Source organism: Hyperolius riggenbachi, chromosome 8 (assembly GCF_040937935.1).
Source record: "Hyperolius riggenbachi isolate aHypRig1 chromosome 8, aHypRig1.pri, whole genome shotgun sequence".
Lineage (NCBI taxonomy): Eukaryota > Metazoa > Chordata > Amphibia > Anura > Hyperoliidae > Hyperolius > Hyperolius riggenbachi.
Window position 1 is genome coordinate 4,923,030 of NC_090653.1, and position 27,339 is coordinate 4,950,368.

The 27,339-nt window shown below is 43.7% G+C and overlaps 1 protein-coding gene across 4 annotated transcripts in view; it reads left to right on the forward strand.

Annotated features, from left to right (window-relative positions):
* DIAPH2 (diaphanous related formin 2) overlaps positions 1-27,339 on the forward strand; it is a 1,596,586-nt gene that overhangs the window by 1,185,481 nt on the left and 383,766 nt on the right. For all 4 annotated transcript variants that reach the window (XM_068249979.1, XM_068249980.1, XM_068249981.1 and 1 more), the window contains one exon: positions 6,066-6,190. In XM_068249979.1, the coding sequence (XP_068106080.1) occupies positions 6,066-6,190 (125 nt within the window). The remainder of the gene's footprint in view (positions 1-6,065; positions 6,191-27,339) is intronic.

Below are 27,339 nucleotides of genomic sequence, written 5' to 3' on the forward strand. Positions count from 1 at the left end.
TCTGCTGCCTCCAGTATGTACAGTATAAGCTGTTACTCTGTGCCTGTACTGATAGTAAACTAGCTGCAGTGTGTGCTGATCTCTGCTGCCTCCAGTATGTACAGTATAAGCTGTTACTCTGTGCCTGTACTGATAGTAAACTAGCTGCAGTGGGTGCTGATCTCTGCTGCCTCCAGTATATACAGTATAAGCTGTTACTCTCTGCCTGTACTGATAGTGAACTAGCTGCAGTGTGTACTGATCTCTGCTGCCTCCAGTATGTACAGTATAAGCTGTTACTCTGTGCCTGTACTGATAGTAAACTAGCTGCAGTGGGTGCTGATCTCTGCTGCCTCCAGTATATACAGTATAAGCTCTTACTCTCTGCCTGTACTGATAGTGAACTAGCTGCAGTGTGTACTGATCTCTGCTGCCTCCAGTATGTACAGTATAAGCTGTTACTCTGTGCCTGTACTGATAGTAAACTAGCTGCAGTGGGTGCTGATCTCTGCTGCCTCCAGTATGTACAGTATAAGCTGTTACTCTGTGCCTGTACTGATAGTAAACTAGTTGCGGAGTGTGTTGATCTCTGCTGCCTCCAGTATGTACAGTATAAGCTGTTACTCTGTGCCTGTACTGATAGTAAACTAGCTGCAGTGGGTGCTGATCTCTGCTGCCTCCAGTATGTACAGTATAAGCTGTTACTCTGTGCCTGTACTGATAGTAAACTAGCTGCAGTGTGTGCTGATCTCTGCTGCCTCCAGTATGTACAGTATAAGCTGTTACTCTGTGCCTGTACTGATAGTAAACTAGTTGCAGTGTGTACTGATCTCTGCTGCCTCCAGTATGTACAGTATAAGCTGTTACTCTGTGCCTGTGCTGATAGTAAACTAGCTGCAGTGTGTACTGATCTCTGCTACCCCCAGTATGTACAGTATAAGCTGTTACTCTGTGCCTGTACTGATAGTAAACTAGTTGCAGTGTGTGCTGATCTCTGCTGCCTCCAGTATGTACAGTATAAGCTGTTACTCTGTGCCTGTACTGATAGTAAACTAGCTGCAGTGTGTACTGATCTCTGCTGCCTCCAGTATGTACAGTATAAGCTGTTACTCTGTGTCTGTACTGATAGTAAACTACCTGCAGTGTGTGCTGATCTCTGCTACCCCCAGTATGTACAGTATAAGCTGTTACTCTGTGCCTGTACTGATAGTAAACTAGCTGCAGTGTGTGCTGATCTCTGCTGCCTCCAGTATGTACAGTATAAGCTGTCACTCTGTGCCTGTACTGATAATAAACTAGCTGCAGTGTGTGCTGATCTGTGCTGCCTCCAGTATGTACAGTATAAGCTGTCACTCTGTGCCTGTACTGATAATAAACTAGCTGCAGTGTGTGCTGATCTCTGCTGCCTCCAGTATGTACAGTATAAGCTCCCCTCTACTCAAGTGCTGATAGCATCTTCAGATCTCAGATATAAAGTACAAGCTGGTGATGGCTCTTTTTTTGCAACATAAGCAGAGGTGTAACTAAAGAAGTTCAACATAAGGGGGGGGCGGCTAGGGCGGGGTCAGAGCTGTGGAGGCCCAACTACTCACCTTCCCTTCCTCCCATACAGGGGACCATCCTTCAGATCAGGTGATTTGTGGCTACACATGTTATGGGTGTATAGATCATGAAAGCTACGTAGCATGGATCAGGGGGGGGGGGGTTGACCCTAGAGCTGCGCAGCCGTGGCCAGTGCAAGCGGCCATCTTAGGAGAGGCGAGAGAGCCCGACCCGTGGGGTCGACAGCCGGCCCGGGGGGCTGATGAGCGGGGGGACCCGGCGTCCTCCGTGCCTTAAAAGATGAGGCAAGTGATTAACTTTTGTTGCGCATTTCGCCTCGTAAGTCCTTTAAAATGAACCCATCTAATCCAGCTGAGGTAAAAGTGTATTGGTTCATTTTCAAGCTGCATCTATTTGCATAACATTTGCATCAACTCGAAGTTATTTGCATCTACTTGGCCATCACTACCTGTTACCTTCAGCAGCTCATACTATGCAATCTTCATTGTGCAACTTTTTTTGCTAGACATACATATGTAGGGAAACGGTAAAGAAACTGAACATACTGTAAACAGGTACCTCGGGTTGTGTCTCCTGCGTCTCCGATGTTGAGATTGTATGTGTATTGGCCAGTCGGGATGCGCGACACTGTCGCTGGCAGTCTTGTGAGCTGTTTGTCAGTTATGCAGACTGACACATTTCATTCAAAAATGAACAAATACTGAAGTAAACTGAAATGAAGTTAAAACAATCCTAATTAAGCTTGTTTTACTCCTATTTCCAATCGTGTTTACGGAAAATCCTTGTAGAATGTTTGTCGGGTATCCCTATGCAGTCATACAGCGGCAGTACAGCGGTCCTGCTAAACATTACTATTTGCCCGGGGTTTCCTCTCGGTCTCTTGCCGGGGATATATGTACAGCCGCTATACCTATCCGTGATGATGCATTTAATTTAGCTGCGTTTAAAATCCGCAGATAATCTTCTAATCGCTATTAAGGGTTAAAATTAATCAAAAGATCCTACTAACATTCTAACTTCTATTTACATCCGTTTTAATGGAAGCTCCTTGTTCTTGCCTAACGGGCGGTAATGGTGAGAATTGGCTGTCGATCTCTCTTGAGAATCTCGAGATTGGGGTCAATTTGCAGCAAGACCAAACGTTCAAATTTTGCTCTCTCCTCCCTGGTGAGAACTTTTTTTTAGTCCGGGAGAAACTCACACATTTTTACTTTGTTTCAGAGAGGATTACTTATAACAGTGTTTAGCGTACACATGAAGGGACCATAAAAGCTCATACCTTTGCATTTCTACACGGGCCTTTGACTTCTTTCACCCTAGACTGCTGGGAAGTCAGTCTGATGAAAACTTTACTTGTGCAGCAAGGTGTAGATTAAGCACTGAAAAGCTATTTGTATTAATTATCGTATTTGCCTGACATTATGTTTTAAAATTGTGAAGCGACAAACAGAAGCGCGCAGCCTGCTCCACCGTCTCTCACATCCCCCCGCAGTAACACAGCTTCCCAACAACCAGCCCCTGACGAGGGAACTATTCACACAAAATATTCTGCTGCTGCTATTCTTATGGCATTATTGTATTATATTTTACATGTCTGTAACACCAACATAATCTGTGCTGTGTGCAGAGATCAGTCTGTGCCCAGAGGGGACCCGCAGAGTTCAGAAAGACAACAAGATCAATCTGATCCCGTCATATAAATGCATAACACTGACATCTTCTGCAGCACTGCACAGAGTACATAGTCATGTCACTGACTGTCCTCAGAGGAGCTCACAATCTAATCCTACCATAGTCATAGTGTAATGTCCTACCATAGTATTATTATGTATTTATATAGCACTGACATCTTCTGCAGCACATTACAGAGTACATAGTCATATCACTGACTGTCCTCAGAGGAGCTCACACTCTAATCCTACCATAGTCATAGTCTAATGTCCTACCATATTATTATTATGTATTTATAATGCACTGACATCTTCTGCAGCACATTACAGAGTGCATAGTCATGTCACTGACTGTCCTCAGAGGGGCTCACAATCTAATCCTACCATAGTCATAGTCTAATGTCCTACCATATTATTATTATGTATTTATATAGCACTGACATCTCCTGCAGCACATTACAGAGTACATAGTCATGTCACTGACTGTCCTCAGAGGAGCTCACAATCTGATCCTACCATAGCCATAGTCTAATGTCCTACCATATTATTATTATGTATTTATATAGCACTGACATCTTCTGCAGCACATTACAGAGTACATAGTCATGTCACTGACTGTCCTCAGAGGAGCTCACACTCTAATCCTACCATAGTCATAGTCTAATGTCCTACCATATTATTATTATGTATTTATATAGCACTGACATCTTCTGCAGCACATTACAGAGTACATAGTCATGTCACTGACTGTCCTCAGATGAGCTCACACTCTAATCCTACCATAGTCATAGTCTAATGTCCTACCATATTATTATTATGTATTTATAATGCACTGACATCTTCTGCAGCACATTACAGAGTGCATAGTCATGTCACTGACTGTCCTCAGATGAGCTCACACTCTAATCCTACCATAGTCATAATCTAATGTCCTACCATATTATTATTATGTATTTATATAGCACTGACATCTTCTGCAGCACATTACAGAGTACATAGTCATGTCACTGACTGTCCTCAGAGGAGCTCACAATCTAATCCTACCATAGTCATAATCTAATGTCCTACCATATTATTATTATGTATTTATATAGCACTGGCATCTTCTGCAGCACATTACAGAGTACATAGTCATGTCACTGACTGTCCTCAGATGAGCTCACACTCTAATCCTACCATAGTCATAGTCTAATGTCCTACCATATTATTATTATGTATTTATAATGCACTGACATCTTCTGCAGCACATTACAGAGTGCATAGTCATGTCACTGACTGTCCTCAGAGGGGCTCACAATCTAATCCTACCATAGTCATAGTCTAATGTCCTACCATATTATTATTATGTATTTATATAGCACTGACATCTCCTGCAGCACATTACAGAGTACATAGTCCTGTCACTGACTGTCCTCAGAGGAGCTCACACTCTAATCCTACCATAGTCATAGCCCAATGTCCTACCATATTATTATTATGTATTTATATAGCAGTGACATATTCTGCAGCACATTACAGAGTACATAGTCATGTCACTGACTGTCCTCAGAGGAGGTCACAGTCTAATCCTACCATAGTCATAGTGTAATGTCCTACCATATTATTATTATGTATTTATATAACACTGACATCTTCTGCAGCACATTACAGAGTATATAGTCATGTCACTAACTGTCCTCAGAGGAGCTCACACTCTAATCCTACCATAGTCATAGGGCTCGTTTCCACTATTGCGGTGCAGAATCGCCTGGATTCCACCGCTGATGAAATCGCATGCGAATTCGCATAGGTGAGGGTATATGCGATTTTAACCATGTCACTGCCTGTGTGAATTTACATTGGTACCTATGCGAATTTGCATGCGAATTCGCGGCAAAAAACGCATGGGGAAAACGCATGCGATTTCCCTATTAAATACATTGTGTGCGATTCGCCTGCATTCCACACGCAGGCAAATTCTGCAGGGTGTTCCGTGCAGATTTTCTCTGCACAATAAAACGCTCCCGCAGACGCATAAGTGGAAACAGGCCCATTCACTTATATTGTCTATGCGGATTTGCGATAGTGGAAACGGGGCCATAGTCTAATGTCCTACCAAGGAATGAAATAATGTCAGCACACATAACAGGTAGTCTCTGTGGTGTGAATTATATGAGATGATTAAACACCTGAACAGACAGTGGTAACTCTGTGTCTTCGGATAATGATTGGTAAAAGGAAACTTTGGTTGCCCCATCATTGAGAAAATAGGGAATTGCTGTCCTGGTTGCCAATAATTTTGTTTTGTATAATCTGCATTGCTAGAAAAGCGCAGCGGCTGGCAGCAAACTGAAATGTAAGGTCATGTTTAATCATTCTAAATAATAAAATGATATGTTTCACTCTGTTTACTTTTTTCTACAATATTTATTTATAAACGAATGAGTCAGTGTTTGCCTATTCTAAAATCATTCCTCAATCTTATTGACATAATTCTGAAATGTATCACAGGTGGTGACATCTGTTAGTTTACTGAGAGTCCTAAAGCCAGTAGAAAATATACTCTGGGAGAATTCTGCATAGCTAATCAGCCTAGGCTGTGACATCACTGGGAGGGTGGGGCTGCATACTAATATACAGCAATATATAGATATAGGAAGTGTTTCTGATAATGATGAGAGGTAAATTACTGTAAAGTTGGGTGTACCTTAATAATCATTTCCTGCATTGTAACATATGACACCACAGGGCCTCTTTAACATAGTTTATTTTTCCTGACTGTGGAATGTGTTGAACTACAAACCTCCATTTTATTACATGATCGCTTCAATTACTGAGCATCAATAAAATCTGTTTTTTGTCTGTTTCCTGCAGTCTCCGCCCAGAATCTGAAGGCCAGTTTGGACTCCATGGACCACCAGTTAAAGCGGCTTGAAGGGGACATCAAAAACTTTCCGAAGACCGACAATCCCAACGATAAGTTTGTGGAAAAAATGACGATATCCTTTACTTAGTCTGATTTTATTTTTTTTTCGTCCTGTTTTTAATTTTTAGGTCATTCTCATTACAAATCAACACAAGTTAAATATTTACACAGCATGTTATTAGCAGTTCCGCGCCTTTTCTTCCTCGCACACCATTATGTTGTGGCGTTGGATGTGCTAAAACATTGTGCGAACACAAAGAAATTAAGCGCGCCGCGCAAACCCCGCCGCTCGCTCCGGGCTGCCAGGCTGGTCATACATTCCTGTTGTGTTTTTTTAAACAAAAGAAAAAAAAAACTTTCTAAAGAATGCATTGTTAATTGAATACAGGAGGAGAGGTGGGGGCGGCGGATTTACAGTAGCGGCGTTGCTTAATTAGTCAATCTCTCAGGGAGTCAAATTTTGTTGTAAATTATTCTGACACAAAAGCAAGTTGATCGTAAATTTAATCTAAACTGTAGTTAAAACTTTTTCCTTGTTACTCCTGCAGATAAGGCCTGTACACGTGTACCGTCACTGCCGCCTGTCAGACGTACGGGGGAGTGGCTTCTGGTGGGCGGGGCAAGAAGGGGCACAGCACGGACGGGGGTCGCTGATATATAAAGATCTGTTACTAAAATCAGGGGTCAGCCAATGCTTTCAAATGGGATTCAAGTTTTTATTGGGATTTAGTGATCTTGGTTTATTTTAGAATTTGCTCAAACACTTTAAAGTGGAGCTGAACTCTTGCGCAGGACAGAAGGAAAACATATAGAAATGCACCCTGTATGTGTTTAGTGAGATTAGCCTGTCTGATTCCTCCTCATCTGTGAATAAGCACAAGTTGTAATTTGATCCCTTATTTGTGTCAGCTGACTGTCGCAGCAGAGAGCTAACTGTAAAACACAGGATGTTAACAATATGTCTGCTTCCATGAGAGCAGGAAGTAGACACACTGCGGATATATTGCAGGATTTGTTTGAGGTGTAATGAAGAGATGTTTTTTCTGTAAAGGTCATTATGCTGTTACCTATTTCTTAGAGCAGAGAGGAAGTTCTGAGTTCAGGTCTGATTTAAACAAATAACCAGTTGGGAGAGGGACATGAAAGATGAAATTTCTTTGGGGGGGAAGAAGAATTGCTAGTTCTTAGCGAATGCGATTGTTTGTGATTGTCGCGATTTGGGAGCGTATTTTTCCAAAATGCCACGGTCAGCACTTTGGGCTCAGGGAGACACAGGGAGACAGTGCACTTTCCATTCGCTGGCAATCAGCAATCGCAGCACAAACATCCCCCAATCACTCCATGTGTGAAACAGCCATTAGCGTTAATACTCTGCGGACCCCCAGTGTGTATTAATGAGCAGGACAGCCGGTTCATTGGTGTTTTCAAAAATAAATAAAGATGACAGCTTTTGTATTCCAATGACCAAGGCTTCTAGTAAAGGGAGGGGCCGTATTCTCATGTTTGGTATAGTGAAAATAAAAACAAAGCTACAATTCAGCAAAGTAATGTATATAAATGCTAAATAATAACAGTAATCATGGTGATTAGTTTTAATTATAAATATTTCTGGGATTAAAAACTCCATTGTGTAGCTGTGCTTGCCTGCAGCTGTGCACCCCTCCATACAGGCTGCATTATGTGGACTCTCTGGGGTTTGCTGTTTATATAGCAGAGCACAGGGCTGCGTGTCGGAATAATGCTGTAACTGTGAAGCTGTTATGTAATCAGTAATTGGGACGGTCACACCTGATGGACCCGTCCACCAGCTGAATCCAGGGAGGAGAGGAAGGTAGCTGCACTGCAGTGTAGGCACATGTGGCCCGGGATACAGGAATTCTGGCCTCTATACACTGTTTATACCCGCTTCTCTGCCTGATTGCTCTTGTTCAGTTGCGGGCTCAGCTGTGAGTAAATTTACTGCCTTTTTGAGGAAGTCTTTATGTACATAGCATGGCCTGCAGCTCAGGTCTCTGCCCCGGCCTGTGTATAAATCAGCAGCTCCTGTACAACACTCTGTTTACACGTTTAGACGTATTTCCTGCGTTCTGGGCCTTCGGCGGTGGCGATGTGCTCGGGAGCGTTTAAATATCTCTCACAGACTGTTTTACTGTGTCATAAGAGAGTCCGATACTGCGGCGGCGCCGAGCGCTGGATCTGTGGCCGGTGATCTTGACAAATGGCCGCTCTCCTGCACAGAGTTGCTTGCAGTAAGGGTGAGAGCACACAGCCTTATTTCATGCTGCAAAATGTCTCCCAAGATGAAGTGGGCTCTCCGCTGCGGATACTCCTGTCTCTCCGGGTAATATATTATGTTCCTGACACTACCTCTCTCCTCTGGCTGCAGAATATCCGGATTTTGTTTTATCTTTTTGTCACTTTTTACTTTTCCTTGGATATGTCACTTTGTACTCTTTCTTGGATTACACATTGGTTAGAAGAGAATGGCCTATATGCAATTTTTTTTTTCTCTTGAATTTTCTCCCAGGAGCAAATGTTTCATCCTCTGTTTAAAGTGACTTTTCAGCATTTTGCAACCGACAAATAACCAAAGAGAAGGTAAAAAAGTGCTGTCAAAAAGTTATTTTAAAAAGAAGTTAAAAAGTTATCTCCTTGGAGAAAACTGTCTTCTAGGTGAAATTATCAGCTGGGAAAAATTCTTCAAAGAAAAAGTAAATTGCATGGGGGCCACTATCAGATCTCCTGAACGAGAACTAGACTTTTCAGGGCTCGTTCCCACTGTTGCGACGCGATTTCGACCGCATTCCGACGCTTGTAAAAACGCATGCGGATGCGTTTCCGCATGCGTTTTTACCCGCGATTTCGCATGCGATTTCGCATGGCAGGGTGCCATGCGAAATTAACCATGACACTGCCAGGGCTAAATAAAATTGAAAAAGGTGCGAAATCGCACGCGAAATCGCGGGTAAAAACGCATGTAACAAACGCATGCGTTTTTACTATTAAATACATTAGCGGCGATTCGCACGGATTCCCGACGCAGGCGAAATCGTTGGCTCTTTTGTGCGTTTTTTTACCGCTGAAAAAAACGCACCTCAACAACGCTACAGTGGAAACAGGCCCATCCACTTGCATTACATGTGCGGATCTGCATGCGTTGGACGCATGCATATTCGCGATAGTGGGAACGAGCCCTCAATGCTAGGTACACACGATGCGTTTTTTTCGGTCGATTTTCAGTTCGATCGATTTCTGATTTGTTTTCCCGCTCCATTCTATTATCTTTTTTTATCAATTTCCATACACTTCTATGAGCAATCGACCTGAAAAACGATTGGAAATAATATTGGACATGACAAAGATTATCTATGGAACCATCTATCTAACACAAAATTGTATGGTGCGTACTTAGCATAAGTCTTTGTTCAATAAGGTTGAGCAGACATTGGATTTCATTGGTGGACAGTTTGAACCTGACTCTATTCAGATGTGTTTCCAGTAAAGACAATAAAAATAGGTACACAAATTAAATAATTGTTTGAAACCACCAACGCACGATAATTAAACAATTCTAAACCCAATCCATAGTGACACATACTAACCCAAACAACGTGGTTGCTAGGAATGTAACCATAGGATAATCGTGTTCGGACAGAGAGCGACGACGACGACCAATGAGATTACCGTCCAATACGATTGCTACAAACCCAATGACGGAAGGCAACAAAATAACGCAAATGTCTTTCCATTTTGTAGCTGTTCACAAAAAACAATTGTTCTCTAGTGATCTTAGCATAACCAAATGATCATCGGCAGAGAGGATCTGGCGGGATGGATCTGTTGTTTTGACCGATATTTCTTGCTGGTCGCTACTTTTTCAGACTGTTGGTTCACATTCGGCTTATAGGGGAACTGAAGAGAAAGGGATATGGAGGCTGCCATGTTTATTTCCTTTTAAGCAATACCAGTTGCCTGGCAGCCCTGCTGATCCTCTGCCTCGAATACTATTAGCCACAGCCCCTGAACAAGCATGCAACAGATCAGGTGTTTCTGACTTTAAAGTCAGATCTGACAAGACTAGCTGCATGCTTGTTTCTGGTGTTATTCAGATACTACTGCAGAGAAATAGACCAGCAGGGCTGCCAGGCAAATGGTATTGCTTAAAAGGAAATCAATATGGCAGCCTCCGTATACCTCTTACTTCAGTTTCCCTTTAAGGTGGTTTGCACATGCAGTTTTGGAATATATGTTTTAATCAACATTACGATTAATTAACTACTTGTCTAAACAATTTCCAGCAATTTCGGCTAAACTGAGCTACTTGTCATTTTTAATATCCTTATATAACCTTATATTTAGGTCAGTGGATAGAGCTGTGATTAGCAGCAGTCCTGCGATGGGAAGGGAGAAGATCGCTGTCGTGTCAGATTTGGCGAACTGGGCTGATTTCCGTTGAGATCATGAAATAGTCTCACATCTCTTTCTTAAATCTAAAGGTGGCAATTAACGGTGCAATTTCAGTGAACAATCGACCTTCCGATCCAATAATTGCGCTGAGAAGGAAACAATTGCATCATCAATCAGCGTCATAAAGGGAATCTAAATTAGAATCAATCCCATCACTTCAGATAGAAAATGTTCCGCAAATCAAACCAATAATCTGATCAATAATACAATTGTTTGTCTTCGATTGGCATCATCTCCAAACTGATCACAATGATGGGATCGGAAGATCGATTGTTTGCTAAAATTGCTAATGGACACTTTAGATGTTCCTTAAAGAGGGGTGGAGGCAGCGAGGACTGCGACCCGCCCATCAGGTGATAAATGGCAGAGAACATCGTTACTCCTGATGAGGGATGTCAGAGCGTCCGGCGGCCCCGTACGACAGATGAGCGCAATCGCTTTCGCCTGAAACGGAAACCTGGAAGTTACTTTTCTTTATGTTGAAGAATGTACAGAACTTGTTTCCTCCCCTCCCCGCAGGCGCCGCAAGCGTCCTTAAAGTTCTTTAATTTTCAAAAAGGTGCCTAATTTAGATTTTTGAGTGACAAGCGGTACATTCTGACATTTTTTTTCCATTTTTCTCCATTGTAATGCAAATTTAACATTTTTTTTCTAAACCACAAGAAAGGATTTTTTCAATCACTTTGAATTAGCGGATTGCCTTCATGTCTGGGGGACTTTGATGCCGGAAAATGCGCAGCGAACCATCGCTAGGGCGGGCGTTTGACGGGCATCGACATATAAAATGTGTAGGGCGAGCGAAGCCCTGCATTATTCATCGCTTTGGACATAAATAATGCGGCGAGATAAAAAACACAAACTGCGGCCGCCATACACGTATTTTCTTGGCGTGTTTTGTGGTGTAATTTTATTTGCGTTGTGCGGGCGGCGGTCGTTGCGATCTGGAAGCGACAGAGGTTTCAGCATCTTTCTTTGTATACGGTTGGCATCCAGCGCACATACGTGATTGCGTGAGACCTACAAGTTGTGGCATTTCGTGGAGTGTTTGCGAATGCTGCGAGATGTCTGGGGACAGCAGAGGAGACTGCAGGTGTCAAACCATTAATCATTCCCTGTAGGGGTAGCCCCGGCGTCCGTCCGCGCAGCCGCTCCAGAGCCACGCGATACATAAACAGCCACCAGCCCAGCTGACAGGCCCGCGAGATCACATCAATATGATAAAGTCCTCCACTAAGGGCCAAAGTCAACCCGCTGATATATAGTCAGGCCAAGAAATAAATCCGGGGGATAAATTAAACCTTAACATACAGTCGGGAAATCCACACGCTTTATTTTTTCACCTAATTTATAGAGCGCTGTAAATTTGTCCATAAGGCGCGATTGCCATCAGCGCTGGCGGCAGCCATGTTGTTTTGCGGAATAGCACAAGGCCAATAAATTCACCGGGAATAGCAGCAGCCGGCGCTGGTGTGGGGACATGACAGGTGCTCATCGATGGGGAAGAGCAGCGGCCGGCGCTGGTGTGGAGACAGGACAGGTGCTCATTGATGGGGAAGAGCAGCGGCCGGCGCTGGTGTGGGGACATGACAGGTGCTCATCGATGGGGAAGAGCAGCGGCCGGCGCTGGTGTGGGGACATGACAGGTGCTCATCGATGGGGAATAGCAGCGGCCGGCGCTGGTGTGGGGACATGACAGGTGCTCATCGATGGGAAATAGCAGCTGTAGATCAGTAGAAGTTATGATGAATTTCATGCGCTGTATTCTTGGAAATAAATTATTTGGCTTATAATGTGAATAAATGCCAAATTCAACTCCCTTAATGAAGCCATTCACCCCACAGACAATCCAACGGACAATCGATCAATTCTGATCACCATGGTAATCGTTCAAAACGAAAAAAAAAAAATCAGTTGTGCGCACTAACGGCCAAGAAACTCGATAAACGATCCAATCAGATTAATGAAATCGGTCTGTTTTTCAGATTGATTTTATTAATCTGATCAGATTGTTTAGATCACTGCAGTGTACACTGCATCAGCCAGCTTCATCTCCCAGCATGCATTGTGTCACGCATGAGAGAGACTCCGCCCGAGAATTATAAAGCTGACAGACACTGCTGGTTGGGTGGAGAAGATGGCGCATCCCGTATGGACCGGGAGAGGGCAGAGCAGCACCTCGCCACGCTCCCCAACCCAGCCCCTCCAACAGCACACACCATTACCAACCCCCCTTATGGGAAGCTCGTTGAAACAAATTTGAGTGCTCTCAGGTCACTTTAAAGTGTCCCTGCTGCAGGTCATGCCTCTGTGTCCCCACACTGCCGCTCTCTGCCCCCCCTCTCCCCCACGCTGTCACACCCCCCCCCCCCCGAATCTACTGTCCCCACACCACTGCTCTCTGCCCCCCCTCCCCCACACCCCGCTGTCACTCCCCCTGAATCTACTGTCCCCACACCACTGCTCTCTGCCCCCCTCCCCCCCATGCCACGCTATCACCCCCCTGAATCTACTGTCCCCACACCACTGCTCTCTGCCCCCCCTCCCCCATGCCACGCTGTCACCCCCCTGAATCTACTGACATAAAGCTCGTCAGTAGAATTACAGGAGGAGGGGCTTTCCCTGCAGGAAAAACAATCCTGCAAGTCCCCCCCTCTGGCATCAGGATTCCCCTTCCCCGGCTCTGTATGGCCAGCACTGCCACGCCTCCACCCATTCCCCGCCTCCCTGCGCTCTGTGACGAGACGCACAAAGCCAGAGCTGCAGCGTCGTAACCCCGAGCTTGTGACCATTTTATTTATTTTTTTAATTTAAAACAAAACGTAGGTATTTCTGGCCACGGGAGCAGTGGTGGTAATTGACGCTACCTGATACGGCTGCCCCCCCCTGGATCAGGTAGTATGGGTTTTTTTGTTTTGTTTTTTTTTTGTTTTTTTGGGGGGGGGGGGGGGAGGGATTCTCTTTAGAGCAGTAGGATCAGCCATATTATGCCAGGGAAAAAAAACACGTATAAGTAGATAAATACTTGATCTACTTACATAACACATGTATTGTACTGTCCAGGTTTTGATTTCAGCGAATGTTATATAGTAAATGAAGAGAATCCTGTTCCTGGTGGGGGCATGACTTTTGCCCCCAGTTTGAGGCTAAATACTGATGTCATTTCTTCCCTTAGCTTTTTTTTTCTTTTCTCCTCCAATCGCTGAGTCACCGCAGCCTTGCTTGTACACACAAGTGAGCAGGGGATCGTGTTTCAGCTAGGCAGCTAGGCAGATAGGCAGGGGAATAAAGGGGAGGAATATATTATAGATAAAAAGAACCCCCAGCATGCAACTGAATGGCAATAACTATTAAAGGGCCAGTGCTCCTAAGGTATGTAATAACTCCAAACCATAACAGCAGAAAAAGTTTTGAAAATTTTGAATGCAGGATTAGCATCTTTATCACTTAATACACTCAGACCAGTTGCTGTTGAAATTTCATTTTTATGGTGACAATACCGCTTTAAGGAAACATTTTATTTATTTTTTAGTTTAGTTAGTTTTCTTGGAGATAGTTGTTATCTTTTGTTTAAAATAACTTTTAAGCCCTTTAAATAACTTTTAAAGTGTACCTAAAGCCAACTAAAGGAAAAGATTTTCACTTACCTGGGGCTTCTACCAGCCCCCTGTGGCCGTCCTGTGCTGTCAAAGATCCTCCGATCCCCGCCGCGGCTTCATTTCGGTTTTGCTGACTGTGAGTCGCCAGGCCAGTGCACCTGTGCAGCCCTGGCCACGCGTATCCTTCTGTCAAAATGAGTACTGTCAAAATTATCCTGAGTATTTTCTTGCTTGCTGGTAATTTTATTGATAAAGTATGAAAATTCACCTAGAAGAAAACTCAAAAGGAAAAGTGAATTGCATTATTGTAGTATCGCACTCCTCACCTATGAATTTGGAGGCATTGGGGATGGGGGCGGGGCTTCATATTAATGCTGCTGAATAAACAGTTACCAGCGTTCTGCAGTCATGTGACAAGCAGTGCAGGGAGAGCAGAGGTTACCCTGATAGATGCAAGTTACACTACACAGGAAGAATACCTTATGGGGCAGATAAATGCAAAAGGAATCGGATATTTTTTCACTTGAGCGAAGGTATTCCAAAAACAAGACATTGTCACTTTTTGTAGAAGTCCGTTATTTTATGCAGTCTCAGTTTTGTGGCTTGTAGCCTTGTGTTTGAATTTCCGGAGTTTGCGGAGCATTGATGAGGCCTCCATACAAAGGCCGGGGGTTCTGCGGCGTATCGCGGCCGCTGCTAAATAATGGCGATGTGTTTGAGGCCGGCGGTGTAACAGCGCAGGATTGATGTGAGTTCATCCTCTGATGTTCTCAGCAAAGCGTCTCCATGCTCTTGTATCGCAGCCAGTTGGCTCCGCAGCCGTCCCCAGCACATCCCGCCAGTGCTTCACTTGTAACGGCGAGATTTAAAGGCTAGAATTGGCCGCGGATACTTCAGGACGCGTTTTTGGGGTCTTGAAATGGAAACTGCGGCCAGCTGAAGTGTTTAAATCTCCCAGGCTAATTAGAAAAGCAACACCCAGCAATTCTCTGCGCGTCGCGGCCAGCCAAGCGGCAGTTTTACACCGCTCCGAGGAATGGCCCAGCTCGCTAACATTTATCCTGAGTGTGACGGCTAAACGTCGCCTGCCGACTACGCCAAATGGGATCCGCCATCTTGTCGGGGATCCACTAACAATCTTCCGCTGCCAGTGACGTCAGCGAGTGAGTGATGTGTGTGTGTCTGCCAATGAGAGTCATGTGATCAGTCTGATCAGCTGACAGATAGGCAAAGCTCTGATTTGTTGCGATCACTTCCTGCTTTATTATTACTTGAGCAGCAAATCAGAATTACAAACTGATCACATGTTTGTCCACTTAGATGTCATCAGAATCTCTCAATGTCAGTTATAAATAATGGCAAAGTAGTGTTCTGTCTACCTCAGAATGCTGGTCATGTGACCTATGTGGCTGTTGTAGAGGGGAGGGGTAGAGGGTTTTCTGACTGACTCTCACTTCGGGTGTCCTTTAAATTCTGAAGCTGCTGGTTGTTTTGGCTGAATTCCAAGCTGCAGATATTTATATATTATTTATATTTGTGTCTCAGTGACCAGCATTTGTTCTCGGTGACTCTGGGGGAGGAAGTGCTGTGAAATCTACCCGTCTGGACCCCAGACAGCGACTGAATCTGGACAGAAAACAGTTAACGCCTTGCACACGTTCAAACAAATGCATTCACAGATTCACTCATCCAGGCACAACTGTTATCCCTAGAGCTAAGCTAAAAGCCGGGGTCTTAGTTCACAGAAGAATGCATTCTTATGCTTAGTCACCTATACTGTGCAGAAGTACCCAGGTAAACATAGGTGTCCTAACTCTGGCCCTGTAACATGCATAGTGCAGACATGCAAACACATTCATTGCATCAAACCTATCAATGGATTAGGAGCACACATCCTGACGTCCTCTCCTGGGACAGATAGTGCATCTTACCAATCGCACAAGGGAGCTAACGTAATGTATCCATGTGCACCATGCGCATACACCAGCATAAGCTGTGTGCATGCTGACAAACACATACAGGGGAAGGAGGGAGTGCACTGATTTAGAACCCTGGCCACAGGGGTCAGTAACAGAAAAAAAATATCTGTGAATGCATTTGTTTGAACTTTTGCATGCGAGTGTGCAAAGGGTTAATTGTTTTTTTTTCTGGCCACACCCCCTTTAGCACCTCCCTTTCCTTAACCTATTTTAGTTCCTGGAAGTAGAAACTACGTCCAGGAACCATGCGCGCTCCCATGGCCGATCACGCGCGTGTACGCCAGGCAATCAGTGAATCGGGCTATGGTGCCCGATCACTGATTCCTCTCACCCGCTGAAAAATCGACAGCTTCTCTCGGAAGCTTAGCTTTTTCTGGCTGTTGCCTCCACCATGCGTCTCTCTAAGTGTATGTTACGCTTAGAGTGACGTCATGTAAACAAACTCATGGCGCCATCTTGTGGCCAAAAAGTAAAACTACAACTAAAAGTAAAAAAAATTAAACTAAACACACATTTACATTATAAAACTATTGTTTACCTCCCACCCTCCCAAATACCCAAATAAAATGTTTAATATAAAAAATAAAAAAAATATTACAATAAAAAAAACATGTAAATATTTACCTAAGGGTCTAAACTTTTTAAATATCAATGTAAAGATGAAATATTTCTATATTTTTTTTATTTTAAACTTGTAAATAGTGATAGATGCAAAACGGAAAAAATGCACCTTTATTTCCAAATAAAATATTGTCGCCATACATTGTGATAGGGACATAATTTTAACAGTCTAATAACCGGGACATATGGGCAAATACAATACATGAGTTTTAATTATGGAGGCATGTATTATTTTAAAACTATAATGGCTGAAAACTGAGAAATAATGATTTTTTTTCCGTTTTTTTTTCTTATTCTTCCTGTTAAAATGCATTTACAGTAAAGTGGCTCTTAGCAAAATGTACCCCCCAAAGAAAGCCTAATTGGTGGCGGAAAAAAACAAGATATAGATCAGTTCATTGTGATAAGTAGTGATAAAGTTATAGGCTAATGAATGGGAGGTGAACATTGCTCAAGTGAAAATGACGGAACGTGAATGGGTTAATTACTTAAATTTCCTAACTATCGGCGATGTGCCAGTATATACTGGTATGTGTATTTTTCTTGAATCTGGACAGCGGGGGTCATTGTGTTCTGGAGGTATAATGTACGCACTGAATCCTCCTCATGCTCATGTTTGTAGTATGAATATTAATGTCTCCCGTCTATAATTGATAAAGAGGTACCGGTGAAATTCACACATTACCTGCTTACAAATCATGGCGGTATATTCGGAGAGAGGTGACACGCGTGTGCAGGCGTGGGACGCAGGGGAAGCGTGTTAATCACATGTGACACCACAGACTGGCTCAGGAGAAGTCATGGAATTAGTTTCAGACTAAGAAAAAGGAGAGCGGTTGCATATTTCTGAAGAGGACCGCAGGGGCGGAGAGGGGGGGCGCCCCTGGTAATATGCCCCGGCCGGGTCACTGAGAGGCAGACAGCGGGGGCAGAGAGGGGAGGCGCCCCTGGTATTATGCCCCCGGCCGGGACACTGAGATGAAGACAGCGGGGGTGGAGAGGGGGGGCACCCCTGGTAATATGTCCCCTACCCCGGGGTCACTGATATGCAGACAGCGGGGGTGGAGAGGAGAGCCGGCCTCTGGTAATATGCCCCGGGGTCACTGAGATGCAGACAGCGGGGGTGGAGAGGAGAGCCGGCCTCTGGTAATATGCCCCGGGGTCACTGAGATGCAGACAGCGGGGGTGGAGAGGAGAGCCGGCCTCTGGTAATATGCCCCGGGGTCACTGAGATGCAGACAGCGGGGGTGGAGAGGAGAGCCGGCCTCTGGTAATATGCCCCGGGGTCACTGAGATGCAGACAGCGGGGGTGGAGAGGAGAGCCGGCCTCTGGTAATATGCCCCGGGGTCACTGAGATGCAGACAGCGGGGGTGGAGAGGGGAGGCGCTCCTGGTAATATGCCCCCGGCCGGGTCACTGAGATGCAGACCGCGGGGGCAGAGAGGAGAGCCGGCCCCTGGTAATATGTCCCCTACCCCGGGGTCACTGAGATGCAGACAGCGGGGGCAGAGAGGAGAGCCGGCCCCTGGTAATATGCCCCGGCCGGGTGACTGAGATGCAGACCGCGGGGGCAGAGAGGGGAGCCAGCTCTGGTAATATGCCCCCGGCTGGTTCACTGAGATGCAGACAGCGGGGGCAGAGAGGGGAGCCAGCTCTGGTATTATGCCCCCGGCCGGGTCACTGAGATGCAGACCGCGGGGGCAGAGAGGAGAGCCGGCCCCTGGTAATATGCCCCGGGGTCACTGAGATGCAGACAGCGGGGGCAGAGAGGGGAGCCAGCTCTGGTATTATGCCCCCGGCCGGGTCACTGAGATGCAGACATCGGGGGTGGAGAGGGGAGTGTGTGTGTGTGTGTGTGTGTGTGTGTGTGTGGGGGGGGTGTTGGGGTTAGCGGTCGGGGCCCTGCTTGATAATTGGACCAGAATGACGAACTGCTGACTTACAGTGTGGCAGAACGTAGAATAAAGATCAGACTCTTAGCCACTTGATACTTGCATAGTGATACTACCTGCTATTGTCCCAAAATAATGTCATCTGTTCGTGCTGCTAGTACTGAAAGCAGCCATCTTACATGGGTATGTCCTATCCAGACCGTACGAGAAGAACCGCAGTCTGCCACTCACTGTCATCCGGATAAGCTCCCTTCTTAGTTTGCTCACCGAACTGTCATAGCTCTTGGCAGCCAGGTGGGCGGAGTTTGGCACAGCAGCTTCCTGTCAGCACAGTCACATGATAAGGCCTCGGGAGATAGTGAAAGTAAGTTTTATTCACCAGTTCAGGCAGTATTTGCTTTGAATAGTAGTTTTTTTTTTCTTATGAAGAGTGTGTCTATGCAGAGAAATTATTTTGGCTTTATTTTTGTTTTATGAAACAATGAGATGTGTCCGGCCATCATATTATAGATAGCACTGTTGTCCTTAAAGAGAACCTGTAACCAAGTATTGAGCTTCATCCCAATCAGTAGCTGATACCCCCTTTCCCAGGAGAAATCTATTCCTTTTCACAAACGGATCACCAGGGGGCACTGTATGGCTGATATTGTGGTGAAACCCCTCCCACAGTGTCCTGACATCACACTGTGGAAGCCTTGTTGCATTGTGGGAAATAACAGCTGTTCCAAGTGCCAAAAAAATGCAAGCAGCTTCTCCTTCCACTGACATCACCTGCCAGCAGTAAAAATGTCACCATGTGATAAATGTCAGAATGTAAATCAGGGAGAGGAAAGCTTTTACAGTGGGCAAACACTGACTAGATCATTTATACATCATTATGGTAAAAGTGAAGCACTTTATTATTTTCACTGGAGTTCCTCTTTAAATCTGTACCGATTCCCAACTTGTCTCCTGGCTGATGCGATCTTTCCATATATCCGTTTGGAAATATGATAGGAAATCTGATCAAACTTGGAAGAAATGGCTTATGTGGGTACACTAGCTTTTCAATCGATATCCGATCTGATCCCTCACCCAAATCAGATCTGAAGTTGCATGGTGTATATCTGCCATAAGCTACACATTCCTATGGAATAACCAATCCGATGACCTCATCTCGGAGTTCTGCCTTAATGTTACATATACTCTATTATTGCCTCTCCTCGGTGAGGCTGTGAGTGCCGCGTCAGTGGCCTCCAGTAATGATCCGCTGACCGCCTCCCCTGGCGTTCCCATCACCACGGCGGGACACACATGATCCATTACCTCCCGACACTGACAGCCCCTCCGCCCGACGCCCCTTGCCATGAATATTTATCCCCAGTTCCGGGATGCTTGATGAAGCCGTCATGTTTATTCACCGCACTCTTCAGCTGATAAATCACATCTCTCACCGCTGTAAATAATATTAATGACGTCGCCGCAGATGGATAAACGTTACAATATGACAAATCTGCCGTCACTTACCAAGACTCACAGCGCTCGCCGCCGCCGTCTGCCCGTCAGGTGTCATCCGACATCTCGTGTATGTGTGAGATTGTGAAGAGAGAACCTACCTCACGGGAACCAATCCGATCTCATCTCATCTGATGGTTGTATGTCTGTGGTAACGAGAGAACCTACCTCACAGGAACCAATTTGATCCGTTCGTAAACCCAAACGTTCATGTTTGCGACATCTCGATAGAAAGATAGATAGATAGATAGATACTGGTAGGTAGGTAGGTAGGTAGATAGATAGATAGATAGATACTGGTAGGTAGGTAGGTAGATAGATAGATAGATAGATAGGTAGATAGATACTGGTAGGTAGGTAGGTAGGTAGGTAGGTAGATGGATAGATAGATAAATAGATAGATAGATACTGGTAGGTAGGTAGGTAGATAGATAGATAGATAGATACTGGTAGGTAGGTAGATAGATAGATACTGGTAGGTAGGTAGGTAGATAGATAGATAGATAGATAGATAGATACTGGTAGGTAGATAGATAGATAGATAGATAGATAGATAGATAGATAGATAGATAGATAGATAGACGATACATAGATAGACGATAGATAGATAGACGATAGATAGATAAATAGATAGATAGATAGATAGATAGATAGATAGATAGATACTGGTAGATAGATGGATAGATAGATACTGGTAGGTAGGTAGGTAGGTAGGTAGATAGATAGATAGATAGATAGATAGATAGATAGATAGATAGATAGATAGATAGATAGATAGATAGATAGATACTGGTAGGTAGGTAGGTAGATAGGTAGGTAGATAGATAGATAGATAGATACTGGTAGGTAGGTAGGTAGGTAGGTAGGTAGGTAGATAGATAGATAGATAGATAGATAGATAGATAGATAGATAGATAGATACAGATAGATAGATAGATAGATAGATAGATAGATAGATAGATACAGATAGATAGATAGATAGATAGATAGATAGATAGATAGATAGATACTGGTAGGTAGGTAGGTAGGTAGGTAGGTAGGTAGGTAGGTAGATAGATAGATAGATAGATAGATACAGATAGATAGATACTGGTAGGTAGATAGATAGATAGATAGATAGATAGATAGATAGATAGATAGATAGATAGATAGATAGATAGATACAGTGGGTTGCAAAAGTATTCGGCCCCCTTGAAGTTTTCCACATTTTGTCACATTACTGCCACAAACATGCATCAATGTTATTGGAATTCCACGTGAAAGACCAATACAAAGTGGTGTACACGTGAGAAGTGGATGGAAAATCATACATGATTCCAAACATTTTTTACAAATCAATAACTGCAAAGTGGGGTGTGCGTAATTATTCAGCCCCCTGAGTCAATACTTTGTAGAACCATCTTTTGCTGCAATTACAGCTGCCAGTCTTTTAGGGCATGTCTCTACCAGCTTTGCACATCTAGAGACTGAAATCCTTGCCCATTCTTCTTTGCAAAACAGCTCCAGCTCAGTCAGATTAGATGGACAGAGTTTGTGAACAGCAGTTTTCAGATCTTGCCACAGATTCTCGATTGGATTTAGATCTGGACTTTACAAAAATAGAAACAAGCACCACTGAAACAATAATCATAATAATATAATATATACGGTCAAGGCGTGCTATGAGCTGAATAATGACATAAAACTCACAAAAGAAGTAGCAAAAGAAAAAAGTAGCTCTGAAAGCACCACGCTGAACCAAAATGTAGAAAACATGCAAAAATGATCTTTATTTATACATCAACAAGAATGATAAAATCATTTAAAAAAGAGTATCCTCTTTTCACATCCCTTGTTCCGTCTTGCCATTTTGCACATTGCCTTCGATATTTTAGGCACCAATTTTATTGCTGTGTTTGTGCATATTCAGTCATTCACTTATTTATTTTTGTTGCACGTCGTCACTTTACCACGTATATCTTCTTTTACATTCTTACTGCACTTTCCTGCATTTATCACGTGTATTTATATATGCATTTTGGAACATAGATGTATTATCTTTCCATATCATGTTGTTCACAGTTGTTGGGCATCTATGAGAGTTGTTCATATTTTCACTATGCTCTGTTGTGCTACTATTGCCATTAATTATCAGTGCTAGTAACTTATAATATAATAATAATATAATCATATTATAAGTGCACCATTTATCTTACTGTGGGGACCACCTACTCATGGGTTTGTTTTTAAATGATTTTATCATTCTTGTTGATGTATAAATAAAGATCATTTTTGCATGTTTTCTACATTTTGGTTCAGCGTGGTGCTTTCAGAGCTACTTTTTTCTTTTGTGAGTTTTATTAGATCTGGACTTTGACTGGGCCATTCTAACACATAGGGCTTGATTCACAAAAGAGTGCTAACTGTTAGCACAGCCGTTTTCGCGCGAATTTTCGCATTGCGCGCGAGCGTGAATTTTTGCGCGAAACGATAAAGTTTTCACGCGCAAACGTGAATTTTACCGCAAAATCGATATAGTTTTTGCGTGAAAATTTGCGTTTGCGCGTGAAACCGTTATCGTTTAGCGCGAAAATTCGCGATCGCGCGCAATGCGAAAATTTGCGCGAAAACGACCGTGCTAACAGTTACCACTCTTTTGTGAATCAAGCCCATAGATATGTTTTGTTGTAAACCATTCCATTGTTGCCCTGGCTTTATGTTTAGGGTCATTGTCCTGCTGGAAGGTGAACCTCCGCCCCAGTCTCAAGTCTTTTGCAGTCTCCAAGAGGTTTTCTTCCAAGTTTGCCCTGTATTTGCCTCCATCCATCTTCCCATCAACTCTGACCAGCGTCCCTGTCCCTGCTGAAGAGAAGCACACCCGAGCATGATGCTGCCACCACCATATTTGACAGTGGGGATGGTGTGTTCAGAGTGATGTGCAGTGTTAGTTTTCTGCCACAAATAGCGTTTTGCATTTTGGGCAAAAAGTTCAATTTTGGTCTCATCTGACCAGAGCACCTTCTTCCACATGATTGCTGTGTCCCCCACATGGCTTGTGGCAAACTGCAAATGGGACTTCTTATGCTTTCTGTTAACAATGGCTTTCTTTTTGCCACTCTTCCATAAAGGCCAACTTTGTACAGTGCATGACTAATAGTTGTCCTATAGACAGATTCCCCCCCCCCTGAGCTGTAGATCTCTGCAGCTCGTCCAGAGTCACCATGGGTCTCTTGACTGCATTTCTGATCAGCGCTCTCCTTGTTCGGCCTGTGAGTTTAGGTGGATGGCCATGTCTTGGTAGGTTTACAGTTGTGCCATACTCCTTCCATTTCTGAATGATCGCTGGAACAGTGCTCCGTGGGATGTTCAAGGCTTTGGAAATCTTTTTGTAGTCTAAGCCTGCTTTAAATTTCTCAATAACTTGATCCCTGACCTGTCTGGTGTGTTCTTTGGACTTCACGGTGTTGTTGCTCCCAATATTCTCTTAGACAACCTCTGAGGCCGTCACAGAGCAGCTGTATTTGTACTGACATTAGATTACACACGGGTGCACTCTATTTAGGCATTAGCACTCATCAGGCAATGTCTATAGGCAACTGACTGCACTCAGATCAAAGGGGGCTGAATAATTACGCACACCCCACTTTGCAGTTATTGATTTGTAAAAAATGTTTGGAATCATGTATGATTTTCGTTCCACTTCTCATGTGTACACTTTGTGTTGGTCTTTCATGTGGAATTCCAATAAAATTGCTTTATGTTTGTGGCACAGTGGCAGTAATATGACAGAATGTGGAAAACTTCAAGGGGGCCGAATACTTTTGCAACCCACTGTAGATACTGATAGATAGATAGATAGATAGATAGATAGATAGATAGATAGATAGATAGATAGATAGATAGCATACATACACATACACATAATGATGACGTTTTGCAATCTCATCTGAACAAGGAAGGCCGCATTCTGCAGAATATGTCGGTAATATTTCTGTTTAGCAGGAACAATATACTCCTGTCTCTCTCTCCATTTTATCGGCTGACTTGGGGTTTAATAATTGAGGACTGATTAGCGAGTTAAGCAGCGATAATTCATGCAGCGTCTGGCCGATCTCGCCGGCGTTATTTGCAAACTAGCTCTTTGGTTAAAAGAAGAATCCTTTTTGCGCTGAATGGTAAATTTACAGTTGAATTCTTTCACTTTGTAGTGGTTGGTGCTTTAATATTTAATGAGAATCTCTGGTGAGATCGCTTAAGTAACTTCTACGCCCGCGTTCTATAAATCTCTGCGCTGGTCACTTCGCTGTTACGCTTCATAAATTAAAACTCGCACAGCCAAACGCTTGTTGTATTTTTAGGTCATTATCGACTGATGATTTATTTTCCTTAAGTTCTAATTCAGTCAATGCTTTTTTATGCATTTAATAGAATGTTATCCTAAATTATGAATTTAAAAAAACAAAACAAAGCAAAAAAAAAAACTTTGCAGAGATAAAAAAAAAGTGTGTGTGCGTGCGTACCTACGTACGTAGCGATTTGAACGAAACTTGGTATGCAGATCCCTTACTACCTGGGATGATATGTTCTGGGGGTCTCGCGTCCCCCCTGCACACCTGGGCGGAGCTACAAACAGCCAATCAGATTGCACCCATTCATGTCAATGGAAAAAATGTAAAAGGCTGCCATTCTCACAGTAATCAAGCCAGAGTCCCCACACTTGGCACAGTTGGTCACTTGGTGACCGAGGTTACAAATCCAGGAAAAGTGGGCGGAGCATAAAACAGCCAATCAAATTTCAGCCGTTCATTTTAAATGGGAAAATGTAAACTGCAGCTATTCTTACACTGTTAATGGGAGGGTTCTCAAACTTGCCACACTTGGTCACTGGGTGACTGGGGTTAATATTCAGGAAAGTGGGTGGAGCCTACAACAGCCAATCAAAATTCAACTGTTGATTTTCAAGGGGAATATTGAAACTGCTGCCATTCTTACACACTGTTAATGGCACAGGCTTCAAACTTGCCACAGTCTGTCATTAGGTGCCTGGGGTTCAAAGTCACTAAAGGGGTGGAGCCACAAACAGCCAATCAGATTTCTTTGCTGGATAAACTGCTTCCAGTCACACAATTTTGATGCCAGGAACCCGAAAGCTCACAAACGTGGTCAATAAGTGACTGTGTGTCCAGGTTACAAAAACTGGGTGGAGTCAAAAACCGATTTCCCTTGGAAAATGTAAACTGCAGCCATTCTTACACCGTTAATGGCAGGGTTCCCAAACTTTTCACAGTTGGTTACTGGGTGACTGGGATTAATATTCAGAAAGTTGGAGAAGCCTAAAAAAGCCAATCAAAATTCACCTGTTGATTTTCAAAGGGGAATATTAAAATTGCTGCCATTCTTACACTGTTAAAGTGGACCCAAATTAAAAATACAAGATTTCAGGAATAAAATCTATTTTCTAAATTATAATAAATAAATAGCAGCCTTTTTTCAGCTGCATGATGACAAATATAAAATATTTTACATTTATTGGAGGAACCCATCCCTTCTTTTCATATTGCCGGGACAGAATCCGGCAGACTGGTGGAGGAGATAGAAAACAAAACACAGGTAGCAGCCTGATGATGTCACAGGGGAGGTGATCTCAGCTTGTGTGAGATTTTGCATAGACGACGCCCCTGTGAGGGAGGGTAGCTGATGACAAACACACCCATGATCTAAAACCTCCTACTAAGCTTAGAAGTAATGGCTGCCACCTATATAGCCCTAGTTATGGAAAGAGAAGGGTGAAAAGCATGCACTGAAATGCTCATAGGCTTGAAGGAGTGTTTATTTATCTTATCGTATGTGTCAGAGTGTGAAAGGTGCCATAGGAAAACATGGGACTTACTTTCAAAATCAGTTTTCTTTCCGTTTTAACTGAGAGCAACTGATTAAGTGTAACAGGGCCCTTAGGGTTAGAAAAAGTGGGCAGAGCCAACAGCAGCCAAATACATACCCGGGCAACGCCGGGCCATCAGCTAGTAGGAACATAAAGTACACATTTATTGCCCACCATCTTCTCCTCCGTGACCCCCTCTGCTAAAGTCACATGGGCATGGCCACGCCCCTACAGTCAGGATAGTCAGACTTCCCCCCCCCCCCCCTCCCCACGTGGACCTGTCAATGAGGATCTATGGAGGATGGTGAGTTGGTACATGGCTTGAGCTGGCATCTGTAGGTGACTGAGGATCTATGAATTAAAGGACCACTATCGCGAAAGTCATACAATTTAAAGTACATGTAAACATATACAAATAAGTAAATAAATGTGAACACATACAAATAAGAAGTACGTTTCTTCCCAGAGTAAAATGAGCCATAAATGACTTTTCTCCTATGTTGCAGTCACAGTAGGTAATAGAAATCTGGTAGAACCCACAGGTTTTACAACAGCTCATCTCCTCATGGGGGTTTCTCAGGGTTTTCTTTCTTTTCAAAAGCTCTTAGGCCTAGCGCACACCAGAGCGTTTCCGCTGCGGTTTGTGATCCGCTTGCGGGTGCGGATCCGCTAGGGTAATGTATCCCAATGGGCTGGTGCACACCAGAGCGGGAGGCGTTTTGCAGAAACACATACTCCCGGGCTGCTGCAGATTTTGGATTGCGGATGCGTTTCTGCCTCAATGTTAAGTACAGGAAAAACGCAAACCGCTCTGAAAAACGGCACTTCAGAGCGGTTTGCCAGGTGTTTTTTGTTACAGTAGCTGTTCAGTAACAGCTTTACTGTAACAATACATGAAATCTACTACACCAAAAACACTTCACAAAACCGCAAAACGCTAGCTGAAACGCTACAGAAAAAGAAGAAAAGCGTTTCAAAATCTGCTAGCATTTTGCGGATCTGCTAGTGGTTTTTGGTGTGCATCGGGCCTTAGTGATTAGCAGTTGCTCTATCCAACTGCCAAAAAAGTGTGCAGTGGGCAGTGAGGCTGGTCAGCATCTTTATATAAATCCTTTTCAGGGAGTGTCTTTATATAGAATAGAGGCCATGCTGAGAATCCCCCATGAGGAGAAGGGCTAGTCCAAAACCTGTCGGTAATGTGAGATTTCTACTACCTACTGTAAGTGACAGCAACATAGGAGAAAAGTAATTTATGGCTCATTTTACTCTGGAAGAAATGTACTTCTTATTTGTATGTGTTTACACTTATTTTA